This window comes from Telmatherina bonti, assembly GCF_933228915.1.
Source record: "Telmatherina bonti genome assembly, chromosome: 19".
Taxonomy (NCBI): domain Eukaryota; kingdom Metazoa; phylum Chordata; class Actinopteri; order Atheriniformes; family Telmatherinidae; genus Telmatherina; species Telmatherina bonti.
In genome coordinates this window covers 27,438,891-27,463,590 of record NC_136617.1, presented here as the reverse complement: position 1 = coordinate 27,463,590, position 24,700 = coordinate 27,438,891, and the positions used below count along the sequence as shown (strand labels likewise).

The following is a 24,700-nucleotide window of genomic DNA, read 5'->3' as shown; positions in this document are numbered from 1 at the left end:
GCTCTACCGTCCTTTCTGCTCCCGGACTGCCATCATGGTGAGTTCGCCATGAGAGCTGTGGATTTTTAAGTCGATTTAATAGTTATTTACCTGACTACAAAATAAATAAGATCTCGTCTGCCGCTAACATATTTCTATAAGTACATAATCGGTGTTTTTATGAAGTTACGTACGTGTATAATTGGGTTTATTAACGAGTTGATCCACCAGCCGCAACGTGGCGGCGTGGGCCGAAATTCTGCGCGACTTCTGGATCTTAGATCAGTGTTTTTCAACCACTAGTGTGCCGTGAGAGATTATCAGGTGTGCCCTGAGAAATGACCCGATTTCACCTAATTGCTCTAAAAAGCCGCTCTGTGTTCACCCAAACGGGTCCCTGTGAAAGATAATAAAATTCCTTCTGTTTCTGATTTCAATTTAAGAGGCTTTGATTTGATGGACTGTATATTAATATGGACTAAAAAAAAAAAGAAAAAAATTTTTGGTTTGTGGTGTGCCTTGTGATTTTTCGGTGGAAAAAAAGTATCCCTTGGCTCAAACAAGGTTGAAAAACACTGTCTTAGTGGCATTTACTGTATAAAACCTTTTCAAACTGGAACACAGAGGGTGTGATATAGTTTCGCAATGAATTTTTTTAATTTTAAAATCAATATTTTATCATTAGCAGGGCAACAAGATCAGTCTCTTTGTAAATGCACTTACCTGCTCTGTCCCAGGTGTTCACACGTTTCGTTGAGATCGGCCGTGTCGCCTACATCTCTTTCGGACCCTACGCTGGCAAGCTGGTGGCCATTGTTGATGTTATTGACCAAAACAGGGTGAGTGGGCTTGAATTATGTTGTTTGATCAGTGGTGATCTCTGTTCCTAAATGACAATGATGTGAATTCTGTGTCTTTCCAGGCTCTTGTTGATGGACCCTGCACAGGAGTGAGGAGGCAATCCATGCCCTTCAAGTGCATGCAGCTCACAGACTATGTCATCAAAGTACCCCACAGGTCAGTCTTGAAATGTCTAATCTGAACAGGATACTTTCATGTTATAAAACTTGTAAAAGTCCACCTTCTTTTCATTTTAATTGAATGTCTTTGCACCTAGCGGATTTATAAGAACGTTTAATGACACAATGCTCCAACATTATATGTATTTAAGATGTTCAGGTGTCATTTGCAAACAGGAACAAATGTTTCGGTGACTAGTATCTAGGACTGGATGATTAATCAGATTTTAATCTCAATTACAATCTGGGTTTTCAACGATCATTCAAATAAAAGGGTGTGGTTATTTTTCTCGACAGTTTCCTCTCCTGCTGTCTTCAGCTGCTAATCAAGCGAAACCGGCATTGCAGCGCTGTGCTGTAAACTCCTCCCACAAGTGGTTTGGTTTCAGACATTGTTGCCAACTTGGCGAGTTTCTCATTAAATCTGGTGAATTTTTTGTTAAAAGCGACTAGCGACAAATCTAGCAACTTTTACTGGAGTTATAACAGAATTTTCTTATGTTTTTGCACTTGACTTGAAGGTGCATATCGTTCTGTGGTTACTGTAAGGAACGAGCAGCGGGAGCTTCTCCAGTCCTAAAGCACTCCCAGGCGGCCAGTCTCAGTCGGATCCGGCTGCAGGTCAATGTAGAATAACTGCAGTAGCTTATGGAAGTTCACTACAACATAGTTTATACCGTTGTCAGTGAGAACTGGCTCCATTATTTTCGTATAAACGCGTTCGGCGAGTTAAACACTGTAATATCCCTCCGTTACAGGGCGTTTCCATAGCAAGGCGGTAATCAGCTGGTTTAAATCAGCTGTCTTTTAACAGGTAAATGAAAGAAACGTGCTGTAGCCTGACAGCGGTTGTTTGGCATAAAACTCATGATTTACATATTTCATGTAAAATGTCATGTAAGCCATGTAAATCTTCTACTTGTTGTCTGAAGAGAGTTATAGGATTATATTGTATAAAAATGGTGAAAAAATCTAACTATAGATGAACTGATAGGAGTTTGGGGATCTTTTATTAGCTGGTTCAGTTTGGCTTCACAACCTTTTGTTTCCACATGTTGCCAGTGATTCTTAAACTTCATATTTAATGCTGTACCGTGCTAATCCTCAGCACTTTCTGTGTGTGATGATTGACAGTGCTCGCCAGAAGTTTGTGAGGAAAGCCTGGGAGAAGGCCCAAATCAACGAGAAGTGGTCGCAGAGCAGCTGGGCCAAGAAGATTGAGGCAAGACAGAAGGTAAAGGCTCCATTACAGATTCTGGTCATCAACAAATGATATGTTTTTTCATGCCAGACTTCTTCCACAACACACTTAATGTTAAAGTTCCTTAAATGAAACTTCTATGTTAAACACAGTTCTTCTGTAAATAGTTTAGTTTTTGTAAACTAGTCATTACATGATGGGAGTTGTTTGTAACATTGACTTAAGATTTATCTGTACTAAAGGTGTGTTTTATTCTTGATCAAGCTAAAGTGATTGACATGAACTGAACTACTGCTGTAGTTTTATGGAACAATAATGTGGAGTTTCAAAGCCTGTGTTCAGAGATTGTGTTTACTTTCCATGTCAAACACACACACGCACACACATAATTTGGTGCCTGTGTAAATGTATAAAGAAATGATGGTTCATGGATTAACAATTCACTGCAATTTGTGTTCCCAACAACTTAAAACTACCAAGTAATATTTATTGGAGGGTTTTTTTTTAAAAAAATATATAAATAAGTGGTGCTTATTGATAACTGGACAGAATTAATATATATAGGATTAATGTGTGTAGATATGGATTTTCAAAAAGTCTCTTTACGGTTTAACAAGAAATGAAATTTATAGATATTTAATACAAAAAGGGAGCCAATATTAGATTTAAGTCTCTCCTTTTTTTGTTCCAGTTTATACCCCTCCATCTGTTTTCCCCTGATGTTTTAGGTTGTCCACTCCTCCTTACATCCGTCACTGTCTGTCTGTATATTCCTTGTGCTTTGCACTGATTGGGGGACGTGGTGTTAAATTTTATCATTCATAATTATTCTGTTCAGTTTTGTTGGTCGTTTGTCCTGTTTTGTTTTAATGAACTACAATTTGCCTGGTGTAGTTTCTAGAGGAGTAGCCTTTTTTTTTTTTTTTTTTTTTTTACAGGGTTTTAAACAGAAGTTCTTCTTTAAAAGATCACCTGCAAATACACCATTAAAATGTTATTTACAACTATACACAGACTACACAGAGTACATGGCAGAAATTTGATTAAAATGTCCTCACAATTGCAAAGAGCCTTTATATGCACAACATTTTCCTCAGTAATCAACTGAGGAAATGATTACTGAGGAATCATTTCCTCCACAGAATTGTTACTACCTGCACATTTAGATGGTTAGTTTAAAAGTTATGCATTATTTTATGACAGTGTCCACTCCTGGCATCAGTTAAACAAAACAGTAATTTTTAAGGTTGTTGTTTTGTTTTTCTTTATAGAGGGCCAAGATGTCTGACTTTGACCGCTACAAGGTGATGAAGGCCAAGAGGATGGTAAGTGCAAAGGAAACGCCAATCTTTTCATTCAGAGAGGATTTATTCATGCAAGATGAAAGAATGACTGAGCAACGTATGTTTAGCTCAACATCGGTTGTTTCAAACAGACTTCTGTAGAAATGTGGACATGTTTGGTAAAAATCCATTGTTTATATGGAAGGTTTGACGTCAGATGACTTGATGGGTGAAATTTTATTGTGACATTAGTAATTAATGCTATTTTTTTTCTTTAATTTTCAGAGAAACAAGATCATCAAGCATGAGGTGAAGAAGCTCCAGAAGGAAGCTGCTAAGAAATGAACAGTTTTCACAAAATAAATTTCATCTTCAATCAGTCTTTTGTGTTCTGTGTCTCTGTTGACATAACTTGTTGCTTATTTGGAGATTTTCCCACTTGAGTATTTTGTTATTGAACTTTGCAAAACTCTGAAACAAGTTATGCATTTCATTGAAAATGAACACACAGATCAGTGCTACTGCAAAACATTCACATGGTTTATTAATCCATTTTTCCTGAGTAAAATGGTATTGTGTGTTTTAATGTTACCATGGTAACACTTTCATAATCTTTGCTGCTGCCACTCTGCATTTGTTCCTCTTTCAAAAATGGTATTGACAGAAATGACTGAAAATGTTGAATATAGTTATTTTAATCTTTAAATGAAATGACTGAGCTGCTTTTATGGGATTCTGAAAACATTTCTGATCAAAGGATCAGCAGGCCAAAGATGTTTAAGTTTTAAATGACTATTTTAAATGTGCAAATAGCATTGTACCACTGTTGTCTACTTGTTTTTGAGTTTCTTAACAGAACAGTTTTTTGTTGATTATTTCAGTCTGATCTGAAAACTAAAATGGTGAAAAATACGATGGAACTTCTTGAAATGTTGCATATGGTTTAACCATTAACTGGTCTGCCCATTTTAACATATTAACCACTAGATGGCAGCCTTAGCAAATAAAGCAGCGTTATTTAATTGTGGGGGGGAAAAGAGTCGTGGAATCAAAATGACAGGTCATTGCAAAGCCATCATCCTGGCAGTGAAGAATATGAATGTTGTTCAATCATGACTGCGGCAAAACAGACATGAGTAATACCCATCTTATGGATGTAAAAAAAAAAAAGAAAATTGAGAGGCTTCAGTTTGATTTGATTGAAATAAGCCATCTTGATAGAAAATGTTACCAGCCAAACAGGTTCCTCTTCATATCTCAGAGCAGAGCTGGTAAATATTACATAACAGCACACTTGAACATCAGCCAGGTGGTTTAGCACAGAACAGGGACACAGAGCAATGCCAACACACACACACACACACACACACACACACACGCCCTCTGTTTCTACAACAACCAACAGCCTGAGAAATGTGGCTGAGAAGGAGGGGGTGTTGAGAAAACAAACTATTTTTCCTTCATAGAGAAGAACAAAGACTCCCAATCACCCATTGTTCTTCGTTAGCCGATTTATTTTTACTCTCGCGCGTCTAAAATACATTTGTAGTTGGATTTTCATATACAAACACACCTCAGTTGATAAAAAATAAATAAATAAACAAATCTGTGTTATTATCATGAACCTGAAAACACGCCGTTCTCTGAGCGTAACTCTGACGTCAGAGATGCGCAGTGATCATGGAGCGTCATTCACAGACACCAAACCGGAAAATCTAAACAATTTCCATTCACAATACAAGCACATCGTACATATGGACAATAATAGGAATATATTAATTGATCATCTTAATTAGCATGTAGTGGTATGTATAGAAATGGTAAATACATAAGAAAAACACTTTCCACACTGTGTGCGTCTCCTGAAAAGGAGACAAGCTCCACACATCTCTTCACTAGTTTGTTTTTAAAGCAATACTATTTGGCTTTCTAACCTTAGAATATGTTTCTGACTTGTTTTGATAGCAGAGTGACATTTGATATAAAATCCTGGAACTGTTACATGCCTACAGAGATAGAGAAACCACAATTTACAACTTTCCATGGATGCTATTTTGTTTTTGATAAAAGACGGTCAGTTTGAAACATGCTAAATCTAGCTACTTGAGGATAACAACCATACCTACTAAAATAAGAATACCGACATTTATTCAAGATAATTTACTAAACCAAAAAGGAAATAATCACAAATGATCACCGTTTCTTCGAACTGTTTAAACTAATCAACGCTTTTATTTTGAAAGTCCATCGACCCTTTTCCGGTGAGCCGTGTTTACTTGGCGCAGCTGATAGCGCCAGTGCGAGAGGAAAAGACAGGGCTTGAGTTGACACTGTGACAGATTTACATGGGAACTCGGAATAATCTGCTGCCGGTTTGCTGTCAGCGTTTGGCGCGTTGATCTAAACGACGGATGCTTTTTTGGCCCAGTTAAACCAGCACAAGCCTCCCAGCACGCTCCCGCAGCTTGAAATGGAGCAGATAGATCGCCTCGCGCTACTCTCGACTCCTCAGTGGTAAGTCGGACTCGTGGAGAGCATGCATGCTTGCAGGGATGTGGTGTCGGCCTCTGTGTAATTGAGGGAAAACGGCATGGATGTATTTTATTTTGGTAATATGCCTTAAATGCACCACGCCATGGTTTCTGCCGGTGTGCTGTTTGCGCAGCCTGCTCCTCTCTGCGCCGTCTTGTTATCGCGGATGCAGCCAGCAGGCATGTTGACAGCAGAGGGAGGTTGTGGGGGGGCATATGGACAGTTGCATGATGCTGTGAAATAACAACTGATACATTAAAGGATGGCCCTTTAACAGCTTGAGCACAGAGGTTTCTTCACATTCCTGCTTTTTAACGATACATTCATGATACTGATGGCGCCGTTTGGCATCCATCTGGTGGCATAAAATGTGTTTATGACTGTAAGTTAAACTGCACGATGGAACTTCATTTTAATACCGCAGGTAGGCATAAAAAGATAAAATGTGATGTTACTGCGTCACTGTTTATCATTCAGTGAAATAGGTAAATGCAATTAAATGTATATTTTTAAAACACAGTATTTGAAAGTAATTTTTCATGGGTTATAAATCTATAAGATATGGGAAAGATGGTTTATTGGCTGAAAAGTTTGTGTCTCAGTGCCTGTGAACAATGATATTACAATCAATTATACCAAGAAACCTATTTGACCATTAACTAGTTCTTATCTTGAACCTCTCACAAGCTATGTGAGCAGAGCAGCTATTAAAACAGGTCCTTGACCTCGTGTGTGTGCATCTGCCTCTGCACACACACATACACACACAGAACTATCTTATAAATCAATACATAACCAGCTATCTTGAACAGTTATGTAAGCAGCATCAGTGCATGCATGACTGGTACACAAATGCTCCATAATGTTGAGTGTCCACCAAAAACTGGGGAGAGGTCTGGCTTTGCAATCAAGCCAGCCAACTTTCTTCTCAGCTTGTAATTTTACCCGTCGCCTGCTTTAAACTGATCAAGCGATTAGACGCACCCGCTCGAGGTAAAGAACAGGTCTAGATTTAGATGAGCAGATCAGCCAGTCGTAGATGATTACCAGGTTTAGCTGAGGCCAAGTCAGCAGCTCAAAGACACACCAGCAACAAGCTCTGATCTCACATGGCCTGCCCTGTCATCAGAGCTGTGTGCGGGCGCATGTGTCCTTTCATCGCCTCAATTTCTGGAAACATCAACACCTACATGTTGTCACTGTCAGAAGAGGCACAGGGTTCGGCAGGGTTTATATTACTTTTGCATCTTTGTGAATCTGTGCTTGACTGTGAGGAGAAAGAGGTGCATATCAGCCTCAGATAATAGGAAATATAATTTTTTTTCTTACAAATACAGTTCTCTAACTTTGGATCCCACAAAAAGCTTTTCCAGGCTTTTATAGTTTCATTTAATCAACAACTTCCAGCAGATTAGAGATTCATTTAGTCTTTCTGTCTGTGTGTTATTATGCTTGTAGGTGTTCTCCCTGGCAACGGTTGTTTAGTCCGTGTCGCCTTTGTAAAATCTGAGAGAGGGCACACCTATGTGAAGATCACCTCCCAGGAATGTTCTTTGCCTGTAGATTGCGTGTTGTGGGCCGTTGCTGTGCTCTTGGCATGCAGGTAGGGAATGGCATCCCTCCCCTGCAGGCGTTCTTTCGCAATCAGGGTTGTGAAGCAACGTACTGTATGACTGGAGCACATGGGTGAACAGAGCGGAGGGTCAGATGTGAACTAAGCAGCAGTTGAGATGAATCAGAATAGTAGAGTTTAATCATCCCTTCGTAACAAAACCCATTCAAATCGTACGCCACGTTTAATGAAAAGACCAAAATATAACAGAGAGCCATTGGACAAACTATTAGAATTGAAGTTGAAGCTTAACAACCAAGAACAACCGAGTCGCCGGTGATTTAATAGTACACCTCATCACCATCCGGCGGAAGAATGATAGTCATTTTTTCCATGGAAAAAAAAAACTTCTTACTGGAAATGGTGAGACCATTTAGGCTTTATTATGAAAGTCCTTTAAATATAGTAACACACAACCTTATATTGCTTAATCATCAAGGTTAGAAAAGAAAAAATGTGGGGAAAAAAAGCACAAAATCATGTTTTGGCATTTTATCTTAATAACCAAGGTTTGAATATTGATGCAGTAAGGATTTGTGAGATGAGCTGATTTCTTTGCCTCTTGTGAAGGATAGTTCTGTTCCTTTCCTTTTGTTGTCATTTAGAGAATTGAACAAAGTGTTATCGTAGCTGCCAATTAAACGCTTTCAGGTAAAGCAGAAAGCATCTAAGTAACCAGAGATGGGATAAACTAATATGGTACAGAGATAAAAAAAAAAAAAAGTTCAATAATGCAATATGACTGTTCACACAAGTCTTTGTCAGAGATACCAGAATTATCATATAGCCATGTAAAGTAACGCATCATCGGCATATTTATTCATGTCAGTCATGATTTGAGTTGGACACTTTTCTCTTTAGTTTCTTGTCTTAATTGATATTTTCATACCGATTTAAAAAAAAAAGATGGAAATGCCTTAATTTTATAATTACTAATCTTATTGTATCACATCAAAATAAGGGAGAAAGTGTAGGCTGTCGGGCTGGCCTACTACCATGATTTGATTTAAATTTTTCATGGGATTATTGTTCAGTTGATATATTTACTTTCAGATCAGCAGCACTTTTTCAAGTATTTTGGTTAATACCTGCAAATAAACTGAACAGCATTTTTCTCAGCTGTTTAGGATTCAACCAAACTAAGATGGTGGAAAATGCGACACCTATGAAGTATCAGTCTGTTAGCATTCTGCATGCTAGCTTCTCTTTACATGGGTTTATATTTTCCCCAAGAACCAGGAGCTACAGGACCTAAAGATTTCCTCTAAAGTTCTTCAACAGCTTTACATTTTGGAATGAATAGTTGAATTTTTCTAATTTTTTCAGTATTTTACCATTTTCTTTTTCAGATCAAGACAAGATGGGTCTGAATTGAGCTTGGATCACAGCAAGACCATCAACCAGCAGGAGATCCAGCTATAAACTTCTGAAGCTATACAAGAAGTGACACAGCTAAGCCTGTAATCAGCGGGAGTTCCACCACAAACTTAATCTAACTTCAAGCTACTCAGTGGGCGATGGAGATCTGACGACTGAAGACTATCAGGCGACAGAACGTCGATCCTCTCACCTGCCTACCAGCAGACATGGCAGGGCTCAAACGTCACCACGATGGGAAGATTGCTGGGCTGTATGACCTGGATAAGACACTCGGCCGTGGCCACTTTGCTGTAGTCAAACTGGCTCGTCATGTGTTTACTGGGGAAAAGGTATTCACAATCTAACAAGTGCAATGTTTTGGTGCCAAGAACTGAATGTCGACATAGTCAGGTAGTCAGTTTCAACACCTGTACTCTTGGAAAGACATGTGAAAAAGTCTGAGTGGATTCATGTGCAAATAGATTGTGCTTCTCTTTGGTTCTGTGAAGGAATGTCACAAGTAACTTGTGTCTTTGCAGAAACGTGACTTGACTAAATTCTTTTAATACTTTTTGCTTGCTAGACAACTAAACAGTTTTAGATGTCTGCTAAAGTTCAAGTTTAATCTGTCTTCCAGGTTGCAGTAAAAGTGATAGACAAGACGAAGCTAGACCCAGTGGCACGGGGTCACCTTTTCCAGGAGGTGCGATGCATGAAAATGGTGCAGCATCCCAATGTGGTGCGCCTTTATGAGGTCATCGACACAGCTACCAAGCTCTACCTCATCCTGGAGCTGGGAGATGGTGGAGACATGTACGACTGCATCATGAAGCATGAAGGAGGCCTCAGTGAAGAGGTGAGAAGGGTGTGAGCAAAAACATGAACCAAGAGCCCACCAGCTTTTTAACTAGAAGATGAATGTGCATATTTGCAGCAGTGCAGGGTTGTTCTGTTGTAACACCATCTGACCTTGGACTTGCCTGCAAGATAAGGAAAGAGAAAGGAATCAATAGGAGTGTAATATTAATACTGATAATCCTGGGACAGGATGGGAATTGTTCTCCTGGGAACAAATTTGGTTACAACTTTTATTTATTCATAGTAGAGTTTGAGGAAAAGCATTGAAGGACAGTTCAAAGGTAGTTCGGAGCGCACCAGTGCATTGTGCATACGGAATATTTGAAGTTAATAAATCCCAGACTGCAGGGGGTGAGTTTGTGACATTGTAAGTAGCTAGTTAAGTGTGGTAGAGGAAATACAATGTTCTCAAATTCTACAATCTTAAGTCTTTTTACTGAAGTTTTTTCTTTAGTTACTGATGTGAGGTTTCCATTCTATGGTGAAATTCAATTCTAAGCTCAATGAATCAAACAAATGGTTTGTTATTGGGCTTCTGCTGAGCTGAATGACATGAGGATGAGGGAATTCAGCCATTTGATTCAGATGTGTTGGAGAAGGATGCATCAAAAAGTTGCTGGATAGTAGATGTCCAGAACTGGACTTGAGTATCTCTGTTGTATAATATGCTTAAATGTGTCTTATCTGAAAGTAATTTTTCAGTACTGCCTAATCTTGTTGATCTTCGACTCACCGTGTTAGCAGCTTTGAAATTCATCCTCTTATCAAAAAGAAAAATAGATTTAACTCGTGATGTCTCTCACTGAACCTGCTTTTTCAAAGCCAACTTTCCATCGATTGGCTGGCTTCCAAATGTTTGCAGCTGTACCTGTACAGCCTGTACCTTGTTGGTATGCTGCTCTCAGAGCAGATATACAGAATTAACTGTCTGGGTGACTTTTAACTTGGCTGGAAGTTGGAAAAGGCCATGAATATCCTGTAGTCAGAGAAGCCCACAACTTGTTTTTGACACTGGTAACTTTTATACATTTACTTATTTTAAACCTTTATCGAGTTTATGGAATAGCATAATGAGCTAATGTGGCTTGTTAGCTAAGCTTAGGGAAATACAGAAAATGCAGCCTATAGCTAGTCTAGTTCCGAATAAATATTTAAAAACACACATTTAAACACTTTTAAATTACAAAATATATTAAATATATCATGTTTGTTATGTTAGGATAAAAAGATGTATTCTTAATAACTTGTTTTACTATGCTACTATTGAAACAGTCATGCTGTTTCCCACTGCAGAACATGGACAAAGTTTGCACGTCTCCATTTAAGTTGCCACAACAAACTTAGTAAGCTTGCAAACTATCAGTTTTTAAGCAACTTTAATGTTTAATTTGAGTAGTATTCAAGATTGTTCTAAAGTCTAAAATGTATGCTCATTAAATTATAGTTTCAGTTTCCAGCTAGCTTACTAGCAACAATAGCATGATTGGTGTCCTGTTTGCTTCTTGGTAGATAGAAGCAGGTGAATGTTGCCAAATGACCCATAGTGAATGATTAAATAACTCACAAATGAACTAGAGTAATGAAGTCAACTGATGCTTAATGGGGTACTATTTTTGTTTTTCTCCTCTCCAAGGTGGCCAAGTGTTATTTTGCCCAAATTGTCCACGCCATCTCCTACTGTCACCGGCTGCATGTAGTCCACAGGGACCTGAAACCTGAAAACGTGGTATTCTTTGAGAAGCAAGGTGTAGTCAAGCTCACGGATTTTGGGTTTAGCAACCGCTTTCAGCCGGGGAAAACACTGAACACCTCCTGCGGCTCGCTGGCCTACTCAGCTCCTGAAATACTGCTGGGGGACGAGTACGATGCTCCTGCTGTGGGTAAGTCTGAAAAATTGACAAAGACTGGGTTCTGGGTCAGACAGTAGGAAGATGACTATTCTATTTTGACCTACGGCAACTCTAGCGGCTTCATTTTCAGTCTGTCAACTTGCGAACACATGCAGTTCTGCCCTTGTGCACACCAGTCCGGGTAACTGATGCTTTCACATTCACATGCTCTCGTGATAGCTTTGACCATACTCTGTGACATACAGTACTTTATGGCTGGGCCCTGTAGACAACTTGGCACACTTGCAGCATTATCACCCAGCTGACGTAAGTAGATGTTCAAAGTCCAGAACAAGCAAAAGTACCAGGCAGCATGAAAAAAAGATGATCGACAGCACTGCAGTCCGACAGTTGCACCAAATTCTCCTCCTCAGTTTACTTTTACTGACAGACGTGGCCTTTTTGTATATAGTAAAATCTGATATCAGATGGGGCTTAAATTGGTTTCCTCAGCCTCCTCAGCACTTTTTTTTTTCTGTAATTGAAGCACACAACTGAGGCAGCCTCGCTGTCATTGTCTCCACCACCCCTCCATCTCTCCCAGAGATAGCAGCACTTCAATATCAAATTAAATTGTAATGGGGGAAAGAAAAACAAAACAGAAGCATGCAGAATGGGGAGGAGTAGCATAAAAAAGAAGAGGAAAATCAGACAGCGAGGAAAAGGAATCAGCAGTCCTGTCTACCCAGAGGCCACTGCGTCAGAGCAAAAGCAAAAGCGAGGGGGGGGAGAAAATGCAGAGAGAGGGAGCATTTTCAGTTTTCTGACAGAGTGGATTTGCTGTGGCTATTTCCATCTGCCTGTCCTCACTCGCTCTCCTTTGTGCCAGGCAGCTTCCATATTTTCAAAGTGAAGTAATCACAGTCCTGTTTGACTGCATGTGTGCTTTTGTATGATTGTGTGAGGTCTGTCCAAGCACTCGTTTGTGAACGTTTTCAGCGCTTGTGTGCATGCATTTGGTTCTCAGGAGCTATTGCACTGCCTCACTGTTAGTGTTCATTCAGCTGAAATGATGATGTTTTGATTGCTGGGATTATCCACCCAGCCGGGATGTCATATTGTGCGATTGTATCTGCAGTGGAGACTGATGTGGAGCAGGCTAAATGGATGCCAGCCATCCTGATGTTCGGGACTTGAGACTTACTTAGCATGGGGTTACATCGTGTACGTGCTGACAGGCTGTAGGGCGTGGAGGTTTTTCTGGTGACGTGCCAGGTGGCGACCAGCCCAGTTTGTTGCAGAGATAAAGAGACTGTTGCAGAGATAAAGAGGCTGTCCTCAGTTATCTAAAGCTGCGACGATGTGGAATTGGTTGGTCATTAAGGAAGTGCTGAAAATTGAGATGTGAATTAGTCCTTCAGATTGCACAGAAGTCATGTAGCAAAGATCCAATCTCTGAACTTTTAATAAAGCAAAGATAAATGATTACATGTTGTGTTTGGTTCTGTGTATTCTGACTGGAACTGAATTTAAGTGTTTTTCATAATGAAAAATAGCTCACTTTAATGAAGCTAACCCATGCTAAACCCATGTTAGACTTAAAACTGAAACTTATCAACATTGGCAATTGATAAAATTTTCCTGTTGATCAGCTTCTCCTTAAATCCATTGAAATACTCTCATCAGAGAGTAAAGTCCAGAAATGTTTTCTGAATATGAAGGACAATAAAAACACTTGCAGGCTTAAACTTGCTCTGATTTGCCAAATGGGTCAGGAGTGAGTTTTTTCACAATGCATCATACACTGTGAGTCTTTTTTTCTTTTCTTTTTTGATGTTGCCTCAGATTTCCATTGAATCCAGCCTTGCAGCTAAACAAGAAGAACTTTTGTCTTGTACACTAACATGTAAAATCACATCGTACTTAAAATCATGAACTTATTCATTCATTCTTTACTTCTGTCTCACTTCTGTTGTAATGATCTTTATTGTGGTTCTGCCAAGCACATGTTGTCTGGTTTATGGGAATCACTGTGCCCAAAACTTACTGGAAATGTAAACTGGAAATAATCACAAGTCTTGACCTGAATGTTATATAAAAAAAAAAAACCTGCATTCCATTACTATGATGTAATCACTGTCTATGTACTATTATTTGCCTAATGATCATGTTGTTATTGTTGGCTGTGCCAGAATTAGTCCTTTTTAAACCATGATCCTGAGCTTGTGAGTTAACAGAACCTGCTGTAGCATGTTGAGAAACACGTGATCCGTCTGTCACAAGCGATTTCAGTCTCTGACTGATTGAAACAGAAAGATGGAATAAACTCAGGATGAGATTAAAGAGGTTTTGAAGACGAGCGCAAATATGTTAAACATTATTCAAAGCTGATGATGATGGACATGCTCTTTCTTTTCCTGTTTATATTCTGTGTGGGCTCCTTTCTTTTGTCTTCAGCACATAAAAGTTAAGAATAGATTTCCTTCTCTTCAAGAAGCACATGCTGCATTTGGAAAATAATAACTTACCAATGAGAGGTCACATATCCAGTGTATATATACACACACACGTGTATATATAACAAATACACACAAATAGATTTTCTTTGTTAGTAAATCATGTTGCATAAGGGTGAACAGTACAGATTGCTGAGCTTGGCCCACTCGGCTGCAGGGTTAACTGTGTCAAGACGCTAGGGACTGCTTATTGGTTTTCTCAGGAAGGCAATCATGTTAAAATACGACTTGCAGGGCTGCAGAAAGAGGATGTTTACACTCCCAGCTGTCGCCGCTAAGTAGCCAGTATCGTCAGTGTGAGTGATGCGACCGTGCGAGTGACGCGAACAACGTTATCCAGAGATGTGTCAGCCATCTGGTTTATAAATAAAGTTATGGAGGAAGGAAGTTTGGCGGGCAGCTGACGCAAGTGATGAAAGAGGCAGGGTGGCGGTTGCTAGGATACGCTGGCGAGGGGGTAAAGCGGCGATAGGGACTGCAGCAGCATTGCTCCCTCCATCAGCAGCATGAAACACTGCTTCACAACCTCAGAGTAATAAATACTCAGCGCACACACTAAACCAACACATTTACTTTAACAGATTGAATTCTCCTGGCAAACTGAAGCGATGCAAAAAAATATCAAGGCACATCACTGGACATGATGAGGACAGTAAATCCACGGAAACACTACGATATGCTGACAAACAGTTATAAATACACACGTTTTGACGAGCTAATACACATGCTTTTCTGTCTTTGCAGAAAGCATTTTCCACAGTGGCTGTACCAGCATCATCATTTGCAAACCTTCAGAAAAGAAAGCCCATTTTGCTTGATTAAACTATTATCTTTGCTAAGCAGCAACCCCACAGCTTTAATGCTACAATGAATCAAATGAATGCAGAGCGAACAATGTCATTTATAGAGACAAATTCATGGCGGCTCACCCTGTGACCCTGCTGTTTCCTCCATTTCCACAAAGGAATACTGCATCTTTTATTTGCATGTCTTAGCTCTTGGTTTGGGCTTTTACAGCGTACAACTTTATCGTTTTCATCTCTTCACACCAAAACGGCCACAGGCATTGAGATTATTTAGCTGAAGAGCTGCGGATATGTTTCCCAGGAATGTAAACAGGAAAAAAAAGGAGGAGGAAATTTTAGAAATGTGAATTTCTTGTATCAGGAACTGCCAAATGAGGAAAAAAGATTTTTTTCAAAATAAAACTTCAATTTCAGGATGAATTAGGTGGTTCTTAGAAAAGACGTTTATTGTGCTGTAGAAAACAAAAAAAACGTTCTCTTCGTCGTCTGCAATATTTTTTTTATTTTTTTCAACTTGCTGCACTCCCATAAATTTCTCAAACCAGTCATTTTTTTTTTCTTGTCCAGCATTTAAGCAGGCAAAATGGATTTTTTTGGATGCTGTGTTCTGCTGGGCAAATTTACTTTGCCAAGGGAAGCATCGTAGATATGACGCTCCCCTTGATATTGTGGATTTTTATTTTATTTTCCTATTTATTTAGCATAATTGTTTGTATTACAAAGTTTGTACTGCTGGACCGGACTGGAGAGGACAGAAAGAGAATCGAAAAGAAGAGAAAACAGAAAACACCTCATAGAGAGAAAAAGAGAGAGAGAAAGAAAAACCAGTCATTTTTAACTGAACCAATTGCTTCATTGAAATCCTGGGAACTTTTTTGCGGCTACAACCTGAGTTTAAGTCATGATCCCCCCCTCCGTGCTTCATACGTCTGCAGCGCAACCGTCGCTCACAAATGCATTAACTTTGCACGCTTCTGATGTTGCATTTGGCAAGTTTTCTCCTGCTGACTTATTCATCAAAGTTCTATTTGTGCAGGTGTCATCACACAGGAGGAGAGTGCATCCCTACTGCAGAGTCAGCTAACTCTTACTGAAAGTCTTCTGTAGTCAAATATGGCATTGATTTGCTTTTCTAGTAATCCTTCCAGCAGTGCTCTTGTTAAGTGCTACTGATGCTCCAAACCCTTATCTGGACCTTCACCGTTCTTGTAAATGGCTATTTCTTAATGACAGCATAAACTACCAGTAAATGCTTAGCTGTCCTCTTATAACCCCCTCCTGCTTTATGGGCTTCAATTGCTGAAATTTATTGAGCGATAAAGAGCAGATTAGCAGAGTCATTGGTTGATAAGGCAGATATTTATAAAGCTTTCATATTTGGATCTGAATGACTTCCTCTTGTGCATTACAGCATTAGAAACTTCTCCACTGTGTTGCATCAGTGTTGTTTGTTCCAGTGTTGCTAATGATCTAAAAGCAAATTGTTGCGGTCACCCAAGTAAGGAGGCAGATGATGCGTCATTTGCTTCCGTAATCAAATCAAAAAGAAGTTCTTGGTTGGGGATACTAGAAAAAAGAAACTTACATGAGCTCTTTTGTTCCTTTTTAGAGGAAATGTGAGTCTGTATTGACTAACTAAAACGTCACCTACACCTACAGAAACACAGCTGAACAGGAAGACATTGAGCTAGCTCGAAGCCCCAGATCACATTTTTAAGAATTAGCACAAGAGGGTAGGTATATTTTAACCTCACTGGTTCTTCAAAGCACATATTCTGCATTGTAAACTACTTTTGGTGAGGACAGGTCAAAACCCTGACTGACGGGACACCAAACATGCTCTGTCTCTGTTCATAGCCAGTATGATGCTGAATGTGTGTCAGTGGAGCAACTGGCCGACCAGAGCAGCAGTGAAAGCTCTGAGCTAAAATATGGTTCTTTTCGGACCAAAAGTCCTGTTCCATAAAATGATCATTTGCGTGAAGCTTTGAGGGATGAACACGTTAACCCAGTTTCTTGGGGAGGCGTGTTTTAAAGCGGGAGTGCATGCATGCGTGTGCGGGGATGGCGCTGGCGGCAGGAAGCCGTGGCGTGCAGAGCCTCATCCTTGGTTAGACAGATGTGTCCTAAGCTTGTACATGTTTATGGAAATGGCCCTGATTGAATGTGATTCATGCTTCATTTGAACTCAGGCGGAGACAACTCAAGCTTTTTTTTTTTTTTTTATTAAATGTAGGTCACTAAGCAGGGAGGACATTTGTGGTTCATTTAATAGAACAGTCATATTTTCTCTATTTTTTTTTTTTTGGTCCCATCCTTTTTGTCGCCACTTCTTGTTTGATCTGACAGTATTCTGTCTCTGCAGATATCTGGAGTCTGGGGGTGATCCTCTTCATGCTGGTCTGCGGTCAGCCCCCCTTTCAGGAGGCTAACGACAGCGAGACGCTCACTATGATCATGGACTGCAAATACACAGTGCCTCCCCACATCTCCCATGCATGCAGAGAGTAAGTAATACCCAAGCACACAAACCCACACGGATGGTCGGAGTACTCTGCAGGTGCTGCATATTTCATGTTTATAGATGTGTGAAGCAAATAGAGAGAGGGTGCGGTCTCCCTTCTGCTGCTCGTTGTTGTCCTGCTTTCGCTCGGTGCTGCAGTGAGCTGCCCCGCCAGAGATGTGGTGCCGCGTTAAGTGTATCTAATGCACCCCTCACAATCGGCCCTCTATTTTTAACATTGTGGGGGTTGAACCAAGCGTCAAAGCAGGGCAGGGACAAATATTTGCTGTATACATTTCGAATGGCTGCAGCTCTGAGAACACTTATTGTGTTTGTTCGGGACTTCATTAGCTCATGTTGACTTTCACACAGTACTTCAAACATTGGCGCATGTCCGGGTTCATGTATTGTTTGTTTGAAACCTGTATACAAGTCGATTTCCCATGGGGCCTTGAGGAAACAGCTCCTACCCCTGTTTGTGAGAACCATTTAAGCCACTGAACACCTGCAAACAGTGCTGGATTTCTTTTGGATGATATTTTTAGCTTTATAATTAATTTTGTTCTATCAGCAAAATCTATATTTGTTGAAAGGAAAACAAATAAACTGCAACCATAGATTTGAGGTATTAAAAAGTCCCTGGTTTTAGCCATCACAACATAGCCAGGACACTGAAACAGGACCTGTTTAAGCTGTTTATTAATAGCAAATGCCCTTACAATCACTGACGCGTTCATTAGCCGGGTGGCTACCAAATCTTTTTCATTCACGTGGCCGTTATAATAATGGTGTTTTCCTCACAGTCGTTGCTTCTGTGCATTGTAATGGTTATAGATTCGAAATCTAAATATAAATAAATAACAAGGTTTTCATTTCTTTTGTAAACTAGGAGCTAAGCCCCAAATTAATTCTACTCATGTCATCTATTTATATCTAGTTTATATCCATCTCTCAATCTTTTTCCCCCATAAGTGACCCAAAAAAAGTATAAATTATTAGACTGTTTTAAAGATGTGGAGGATAAATGTTAAAAAAAAGTCCACTTTATTTATTTAAAATGCCTGTGGTATTAATATTAAAGAGTGAGCTTGCCATCACTTAAATTTCCTCTACAGATTAATTATTGGATTAAACTTGGGCTGGAGTTTGCAAAATGCTGGAATTGCCCTCTGCTTATCTTTCTATTGGAAGGTTGGAGTGCTTCCCAGTGTAATATTTTCTGCAGACTGTTGGATCTTTTTCTGCTTAATGTTCCTTCTTTTCCAAGAATCCTCTAAGCTCCTTAAGGATTGTGGGCAAGGGTATCTGGATGGTTCAGATTGATTTTTGATACCAACATTTCAAAGCAGATTTTTCAGTGGACAGTGCACACTGCTGGTCTGCATAGAGACCAGTCAAGAAGGACTTCACTTCAGCTCACATCACTTAGAAAGAACTGGCAAACATTCAGCTTTGTCTGGCTTATTAAGATGAAAACTGAGCTGTTTGAGAGCAAAAAAGTTTTTTTTTTTTTGGCTTAAGACATGAAAAGAAATGATCCCAAAGAACACCGCAATGAGCAGGGTGTTAGGAATGTGATGCTTTGGGTGAGATTTTCAGCCACTGGAGAGGAAAACTTGACAAGAGAAAGGGAATCATAAGACAAGAGGACGAAAGACACATGTTTAAAAACATCTTTAAGGTCAGAATGTATTTTGACCAAATAATAAGAGGAAACAGACAGCAGAAGTATCAACATATTGTAATGGGGCGGCCAGAGTCCACACATGAATATGAGAAGAGTAAAACCACCATGGAAACACTGAGCTGATTTGTATTTGCTTAATACAAAATGCATCTTTTATGATTTTGCCAGCTCATTAAAACGACATTCATCACCTCACACATAAATGGGTTTTCTATTTTTAATTTTCTTTAGCAATAACCAAATGTTTTGCCAGTTTGTTCGTGGTACTAATCTCCTCTGTGACCCCTCCAGCCTGATAGGCCATATGCTGCAGAGGGACCCCAAGAAACGAGCGACTTTAGAGCAGATCGAGGGGCACGAATGGCTTCAAGGGGTTGACCCCTCCCCAGCCACCAAGCTGTCTACCCCTCTGGTGTCCCATCGCAGCGTGTCTGAAGAGGAGCACGGTTCCATCATCCAGCGCTTGGTGTTGGGAGGCATTGCAGACAGAGATGCCATTACTGAGTATGTGTCATACTCAGTAATAACAAATGCATTCATTGTAGCTGTTGCCATGTTAAATTCACTCCCCACTGCTTTCTTATCCTTTTGGCTCATGGTCAGGTTTGGTGTTGATCTACCAAAGGTGTTGATATCTTAGTGGGATTAAAGCTGATACTATTACCTTTGTCTCAGGGCTTTGGAGTCAAACCAGTACAATCACATCACAGCCACCTATTTCCTGCTGGCGGAGAGGATGCTGAGGGAAAGGCAAGAAAAGGAACAGCACAGCCAGACACGATCACCCAGCCCCAGCAAGGCCCAGTTCAGGTAAACACACACCCAAACATATCACACACACATTCACAAACATTTCCTGGAGACAGACAGATTGCTGCCTCTGCAATGCTGCACTGTCAGTCTCTAGAAAGTAACTCTGACAGGAGACAGACAGACAAGGCTCTTTTGTTGAGCAGGAGATGAAGGACAAACTGAGGAGCTGCAGATCAGCAACCCTGTCAGGGATGTTTTACTAAAACTATTTTAAAATATAGAACAAAACTTTTATAAAATACATTATCCCCACTGAGAAAGCTCATAAATTTATTGTGATAAGGTGCTGCACTAAATTCAGCCGCTCAAGCTGATGTGAAACATTGCTAACAATTGTCCCTGAACATCTTTATCTTAATTCTTTTTAATGAAACAAGCGGGTTGCTTTTTCTTTTTATTTTATTGCTAGGAGTTCACATGTACGTCCAGTAAATAATAAACTTCCATCATCAGCCAGTTAGCATAGTTCAATGGAAAAGGTAGAACCAAAGTTTGGCACCTAGCCTGCCAATGTCCAGCTGAAAATCTTGTTAACTATGTTAACTAAGAATCTTATTTGCATACCTGATATTCTCTAACAGAGGAACAAATGCTCCTAAAATATTTTTAGTTTGCCTTTTTGCTAGAAGCCATCCAGTGAATGCTAGGCTACACCCAGTAGCCTAAACAGCTAGTTAGCATAAATCAGAGTATAGTGGACACAAATATTGCTAACTGTTGTAGCTTAGCATTTTATTTCAATTGTATAATTGTCTCTCATGTTTTTTTGTGTGTGTGTGTGATTTTTCTTGCAAGGCGTTATCATGTGTGCACTACGCGTTGCTACATCCATTTATCATAGCTTAGTGTAAAGCTAAACAAAGATTAGCATGTAGCTTGACTCAATGAAAAAATAATAATCATAGCCAAAACACCTGAAGCTTATTGATTTACATTTCTTCCTTTATGCTTTTGTAATAATTAATCATTGTCAGTGAAGACCGGGAGCCAGAATACACATACTAGCTTACAGCCATTGTTATGGCAGGTAACTTTGGCAGCCAGTGAGTTAAAAGACTCAAAACATAGCAATATGGCTACCCTGATTCAAATAGTAATTTTAGCTAATACACTATTATCTTTTTAATGATTATTTGTTTAAAAAGTTTTAACTTTTGTTATTATTACTATTATTTTAACAATCATTGCTCTATAAATAGTTTTTCATACCTCTACAGAACTAAACCTTTTTTCACCTTCCCTCCTGTCTTTATGCTGCACTAATTAACAAATGTTATTAGTATTTTTAAAAGAGTTACTTATATCTTTTGGAATGAGCAAAAGATATAAGCTGTTGTTGTTATAAGCGTTGCAACCATTCAACATTAACTTTGACACATACGGTACTTTAAATTAAATTAAAACCACTAAATATTATATGTAACCCTTTACAGGCAATCTTGGCCCACTAGAGTGGATGTACATCAGGATGTCAGTGATGGCCTTGGGGGTCCTGCTATGTCGCACCCAGGAGGGCCTCAATCCCCTGCCCGTAGTGCTGAGAGCCTCCACAAAGGTCCCAGACCTAAAACAGCTCTGCTGGATCTCAATCAGCGACAGGAGAACCACAATTCAGCTTCCAGTCAGGAGCAGCCAGCGCGACAGAACCAGGAGAGGGGTCTAAGGCCTCTGACAAAGCCCCACTCCAACCCCCTCAGGCTGGGTTCTCTGGCTTCAGTAGGCCCTTGTAAGCCACGTAGTCCCAGCCTTTTTAGTGTGGAAGAGGATGAGGAAGAAGGGGCAGAGGACAAATGTTTGCCCCCCTCGACACTACCTACCCAAGTTGTACTTCGTTGCAAAACAGCCTCCTCATCATCTTCATCTTCTGGTAATCGCATGACATCACGTATGAGTGCCCCAGTTCTTAATCAGATCCACGAAGAAGATAAAGAGGATGAGGAAGAGGACGAAAGAAGAGAGTTGCATGGACTTGGACCGCCTAAACCCAGCCTCAGCCTCAATCTGAACTCTAGAATACCCTCACCTTTAACAATTATGTCATCACCTAAAGCTGCTGGTGTAACAGCACCAGTTGCCACTTTTACTCCCAGTTCAGAGACAAGTGATGAAGAGACAGAAAGTCACTTTAAATCTGACTCCTTAAATGTTTGTGGACCAGAGGATGAGAGAGAAAGGAGGGAAGACGATTTAGAAAAAAGGGGGACAGGACAGAGCAGTCCCTCCAACTGCGCTAGTCCTGGATCAGGGTCAGGCCAAAGTAAGGGCACAGCCAAAGCAGCCAGTGGACTGGTGGAAAGCCTAAAGCTGATGAGCCTGTGCCTGAGCACACAGTTCCACAACCTAACTGGAGGAGGAGGAGGAGGAGGTGTTGGTGGTGGTAGTGGTGTTGGTGGTGTTGGAGGGGACTCCCAGGACCGTCCCATGTGGAGAATGTGCATGGGTGGCTCCACAGGCAGCTTAGATAAAGTCTCACTCCTGGGTGGCCCTTCTCCCAGGGGCAACCTGTACCACCAACCCCCACTGGTGGATGCATTGGCAGATCCGCTGCTGGATGGCCCCTGCTCGGGAACCTTGAGGCTAGGAGAGCTAGACCTAGCCAGGGAGAACCACAGGAACATGAAGAACCGTGTGCTACAGATGCCTCTCAATGAGAAAACTCTGTCTGTCAACATTCACCGAAGCCCCAAAGAGGGTCTTCTCTGCACCCCCACCCCACACAGCTGCTGCCAGGTCATATAGACCGCAGCAGTGTCGTCCTGTGCACCTCCACACTCCAATCCTTTATTTTAGTTCTCTGAACACTGTCTCATAAGTTTACACTGTGCATTTGTTTTGTTGTTTCTTTTTAAGTTTCACTTAATGGTGGAAAGCTGGGGGAACATCCAAATGCCAAAATTGCACATTAATAGATAGAAAAAGCCTCAGTGGGGGACGTGTAAGTATGTGAAGCACTTTGAGCAGAATAAATGGACTACTAGAGGTGACATTTCATATATCAGAGATTTTATAATGTAATGGAGGCAGATATAGGTGCTTACAACCCTACTTTTACGCACATATATATATATATATATATATATATATATATATATATATATATATATATATATATATATATATATATATTAGTACTTATTCATTGTTCACATTTGTATCACTTAAATAAGCTGATAAAAAACTGAAAGTGGATGAGTTTTAGTTTCATATTGTTACATATTGTTTTGTTTTATTCAGCTTTTTTTTATTATTATAGTTTTTAAATTTATTTTTGAGAAAATCATTTTATCTTTTCTTTATCTGAATGAAAGGTTTGTTTTCGTTCTAAAAAGGACAAATACAGGGTGAAAACAGACAACTGCACTTGATGCACGATGGTGGCACACAAAACTTTGTAGTCCATCACTTTTTTATTTTTTTATCTTGAACATACTCTCCGGAAAGAAAATGCACACTCACCTGTCAAAGATCTGCTGATGGAGAGCGGAGTTTGTAGATATGTGAATAGCTTAGCAGTACTATGTACCTGTAGTATTAACGGTAAAGTCGTATTGCAGTAGAAATATAAATGCTTATCCTTAGACACCATTATTCTTCATTCCTACTGGAAATTCAAGGTTTTGGTTGAACCCAGAGTTTTAGTGTTTGATGGTGTCAAAAGAACAGATTTTAATCCTCAACTCAAATTGCAATGGCAGCTTTTTGAATTCAGAGTGGCTCCTCCATTCGTATTCGGTGGACATGATATGAAACACTGGGTAGAACCCAAACCATGTACGTCCCGTAGCGTTCCAGGATCACAGTAGCCACTGTTGTAGCGTATTCCAAGACGACAACCAAGGGGTTTTAACAGAAAATGAGAACACCACCCCCTTTTTCAAGTGTCTGTCTGTGTAACTGGATTTGTGACCCACCCATAGTGGAATATATAACTTGACAGTGCATGTGTTTTGCTGTTACAACTTTATTCCTAATCCACTGAGGTGAAACCACCTGTTGTATCAACCTAAGTAACCAATTCCAGTGGTCACTTTACTGTAACCTCACAGCAATACCAGCGACTACAAAATGTAAAACAATGGATGTGCCATAAAATCTGTCTTGAGCATATTGTACTGTATGTATATGATAGAGATCTATTACAATAAAATGATGTGAATGAAGACTGGAGTTTGTTGGGTGATAGTTGACATGAAAATGCTTTTTTGTGTTTTTTTTTTTATGGATTAGTGATCGGGTCTACAGATTAAAGGGGGCCTGAGTCACAGTGATTTTTGAAGGTCTGTGAACTTCTTGGCCATCTAATTCATGCATTTTTCAACCGCTTAGTCTAATTAAGGGTCAAAGGGAAGCTGGAGGCAATCCCAGCAACCATTGGGCGAGAAGCGGGGTACACCCTGGACAGGTCGCCATACCATCACAGGCCTGAACTCCTTGGCATTTTATGCAATTCATTAAGTAGCAATAGTAATGTTGAAGCATGGAAACCATGAGGATTAACAGTTAATATGAAGGTGAAGATTGAAATGGGTTAAAATTAAGTGTCTGTGCTCTGTATTATTTAAAAAGAATGGGAATCCATCGGACTGTGTGCTTCACAGTGTGTTTGTGGATGTGTATCACAACATAAAGAAGATTACTGAGTATCTTGGATAGGTGGCAGCTCATCAGCCTGGAGCTCGGGAGGTAAAACAGGTTTCCTTGTA

General features: G+C 40.0%; 2 protein-coding genes across 2 annotated transcripts; both read left to right on the top strand.

The window, feature by feature from the left end:
- Positions 1–3,861, top strand: rpl14 (ribosomal protein L14). Its single transcript, XM_079258964.1, has 6 exons — positions 1–37; positions 717–818; positions 902–996; positions 2,133–2,232; positions 3,471–3,524; positions 3,768–3,861. Exons 1-6 carry the CDS (start codon positions 35–37, stop codon positions 3,825–3,827), a joined length of 414 nt encoding a protein of 137 aa, XP_079115090.1. The 5' UTR covers positions 1–34; the 3' UTR covers positions 3,828–3,861.
- Positions 3,862–9,212: 5,351 nt separating this feature from the next.
- Positions 9,213–22,950, top strand: LOC306770475 (SNF-related serine/threonine-protein kinase-like; the record flags this gene model as incomplete). Its single annotated transcript, XM_079259328.1, has 7 exons — positions 9,213–9,335; positions 9,623–9,841; positions 11,477–11,723; positions 17,360–17,501; positions 19,476–19,688; positions 19,860–19,994; positions 21,431–22,950. 7 exons carry the CDS (start codon positions 9,213–9,215, stop codon positions 22,734–22,736), a joined length of 2,385 nt encoding a protein of 794 aa, XP_079115454.1. The 3' UTR covers positions 22,737–22,950.
- Positions 22,951–24,700: the final 1,750 nt, after the last annotated feature.

Bases quoted from the DNA above. Each gene is read 5' to 3' on its own strand.
- rpl14 (XM_079258964.1), top strand. The intron at 997-2,132 runs GTCAGTCTTGAA...GATGATTGACAG, and splicing joins GTCATCAAAGTACCCCACAG to TGCTCGCCAGAAGTTTGTGA. The intron at 3,525-3,767 runs GTAAGTGCAAAG...TTTAATTTTCAG, and splicing joins TGATGAAGGCCAAGAGGATG to AGAAACAAGATCATCAAGCA.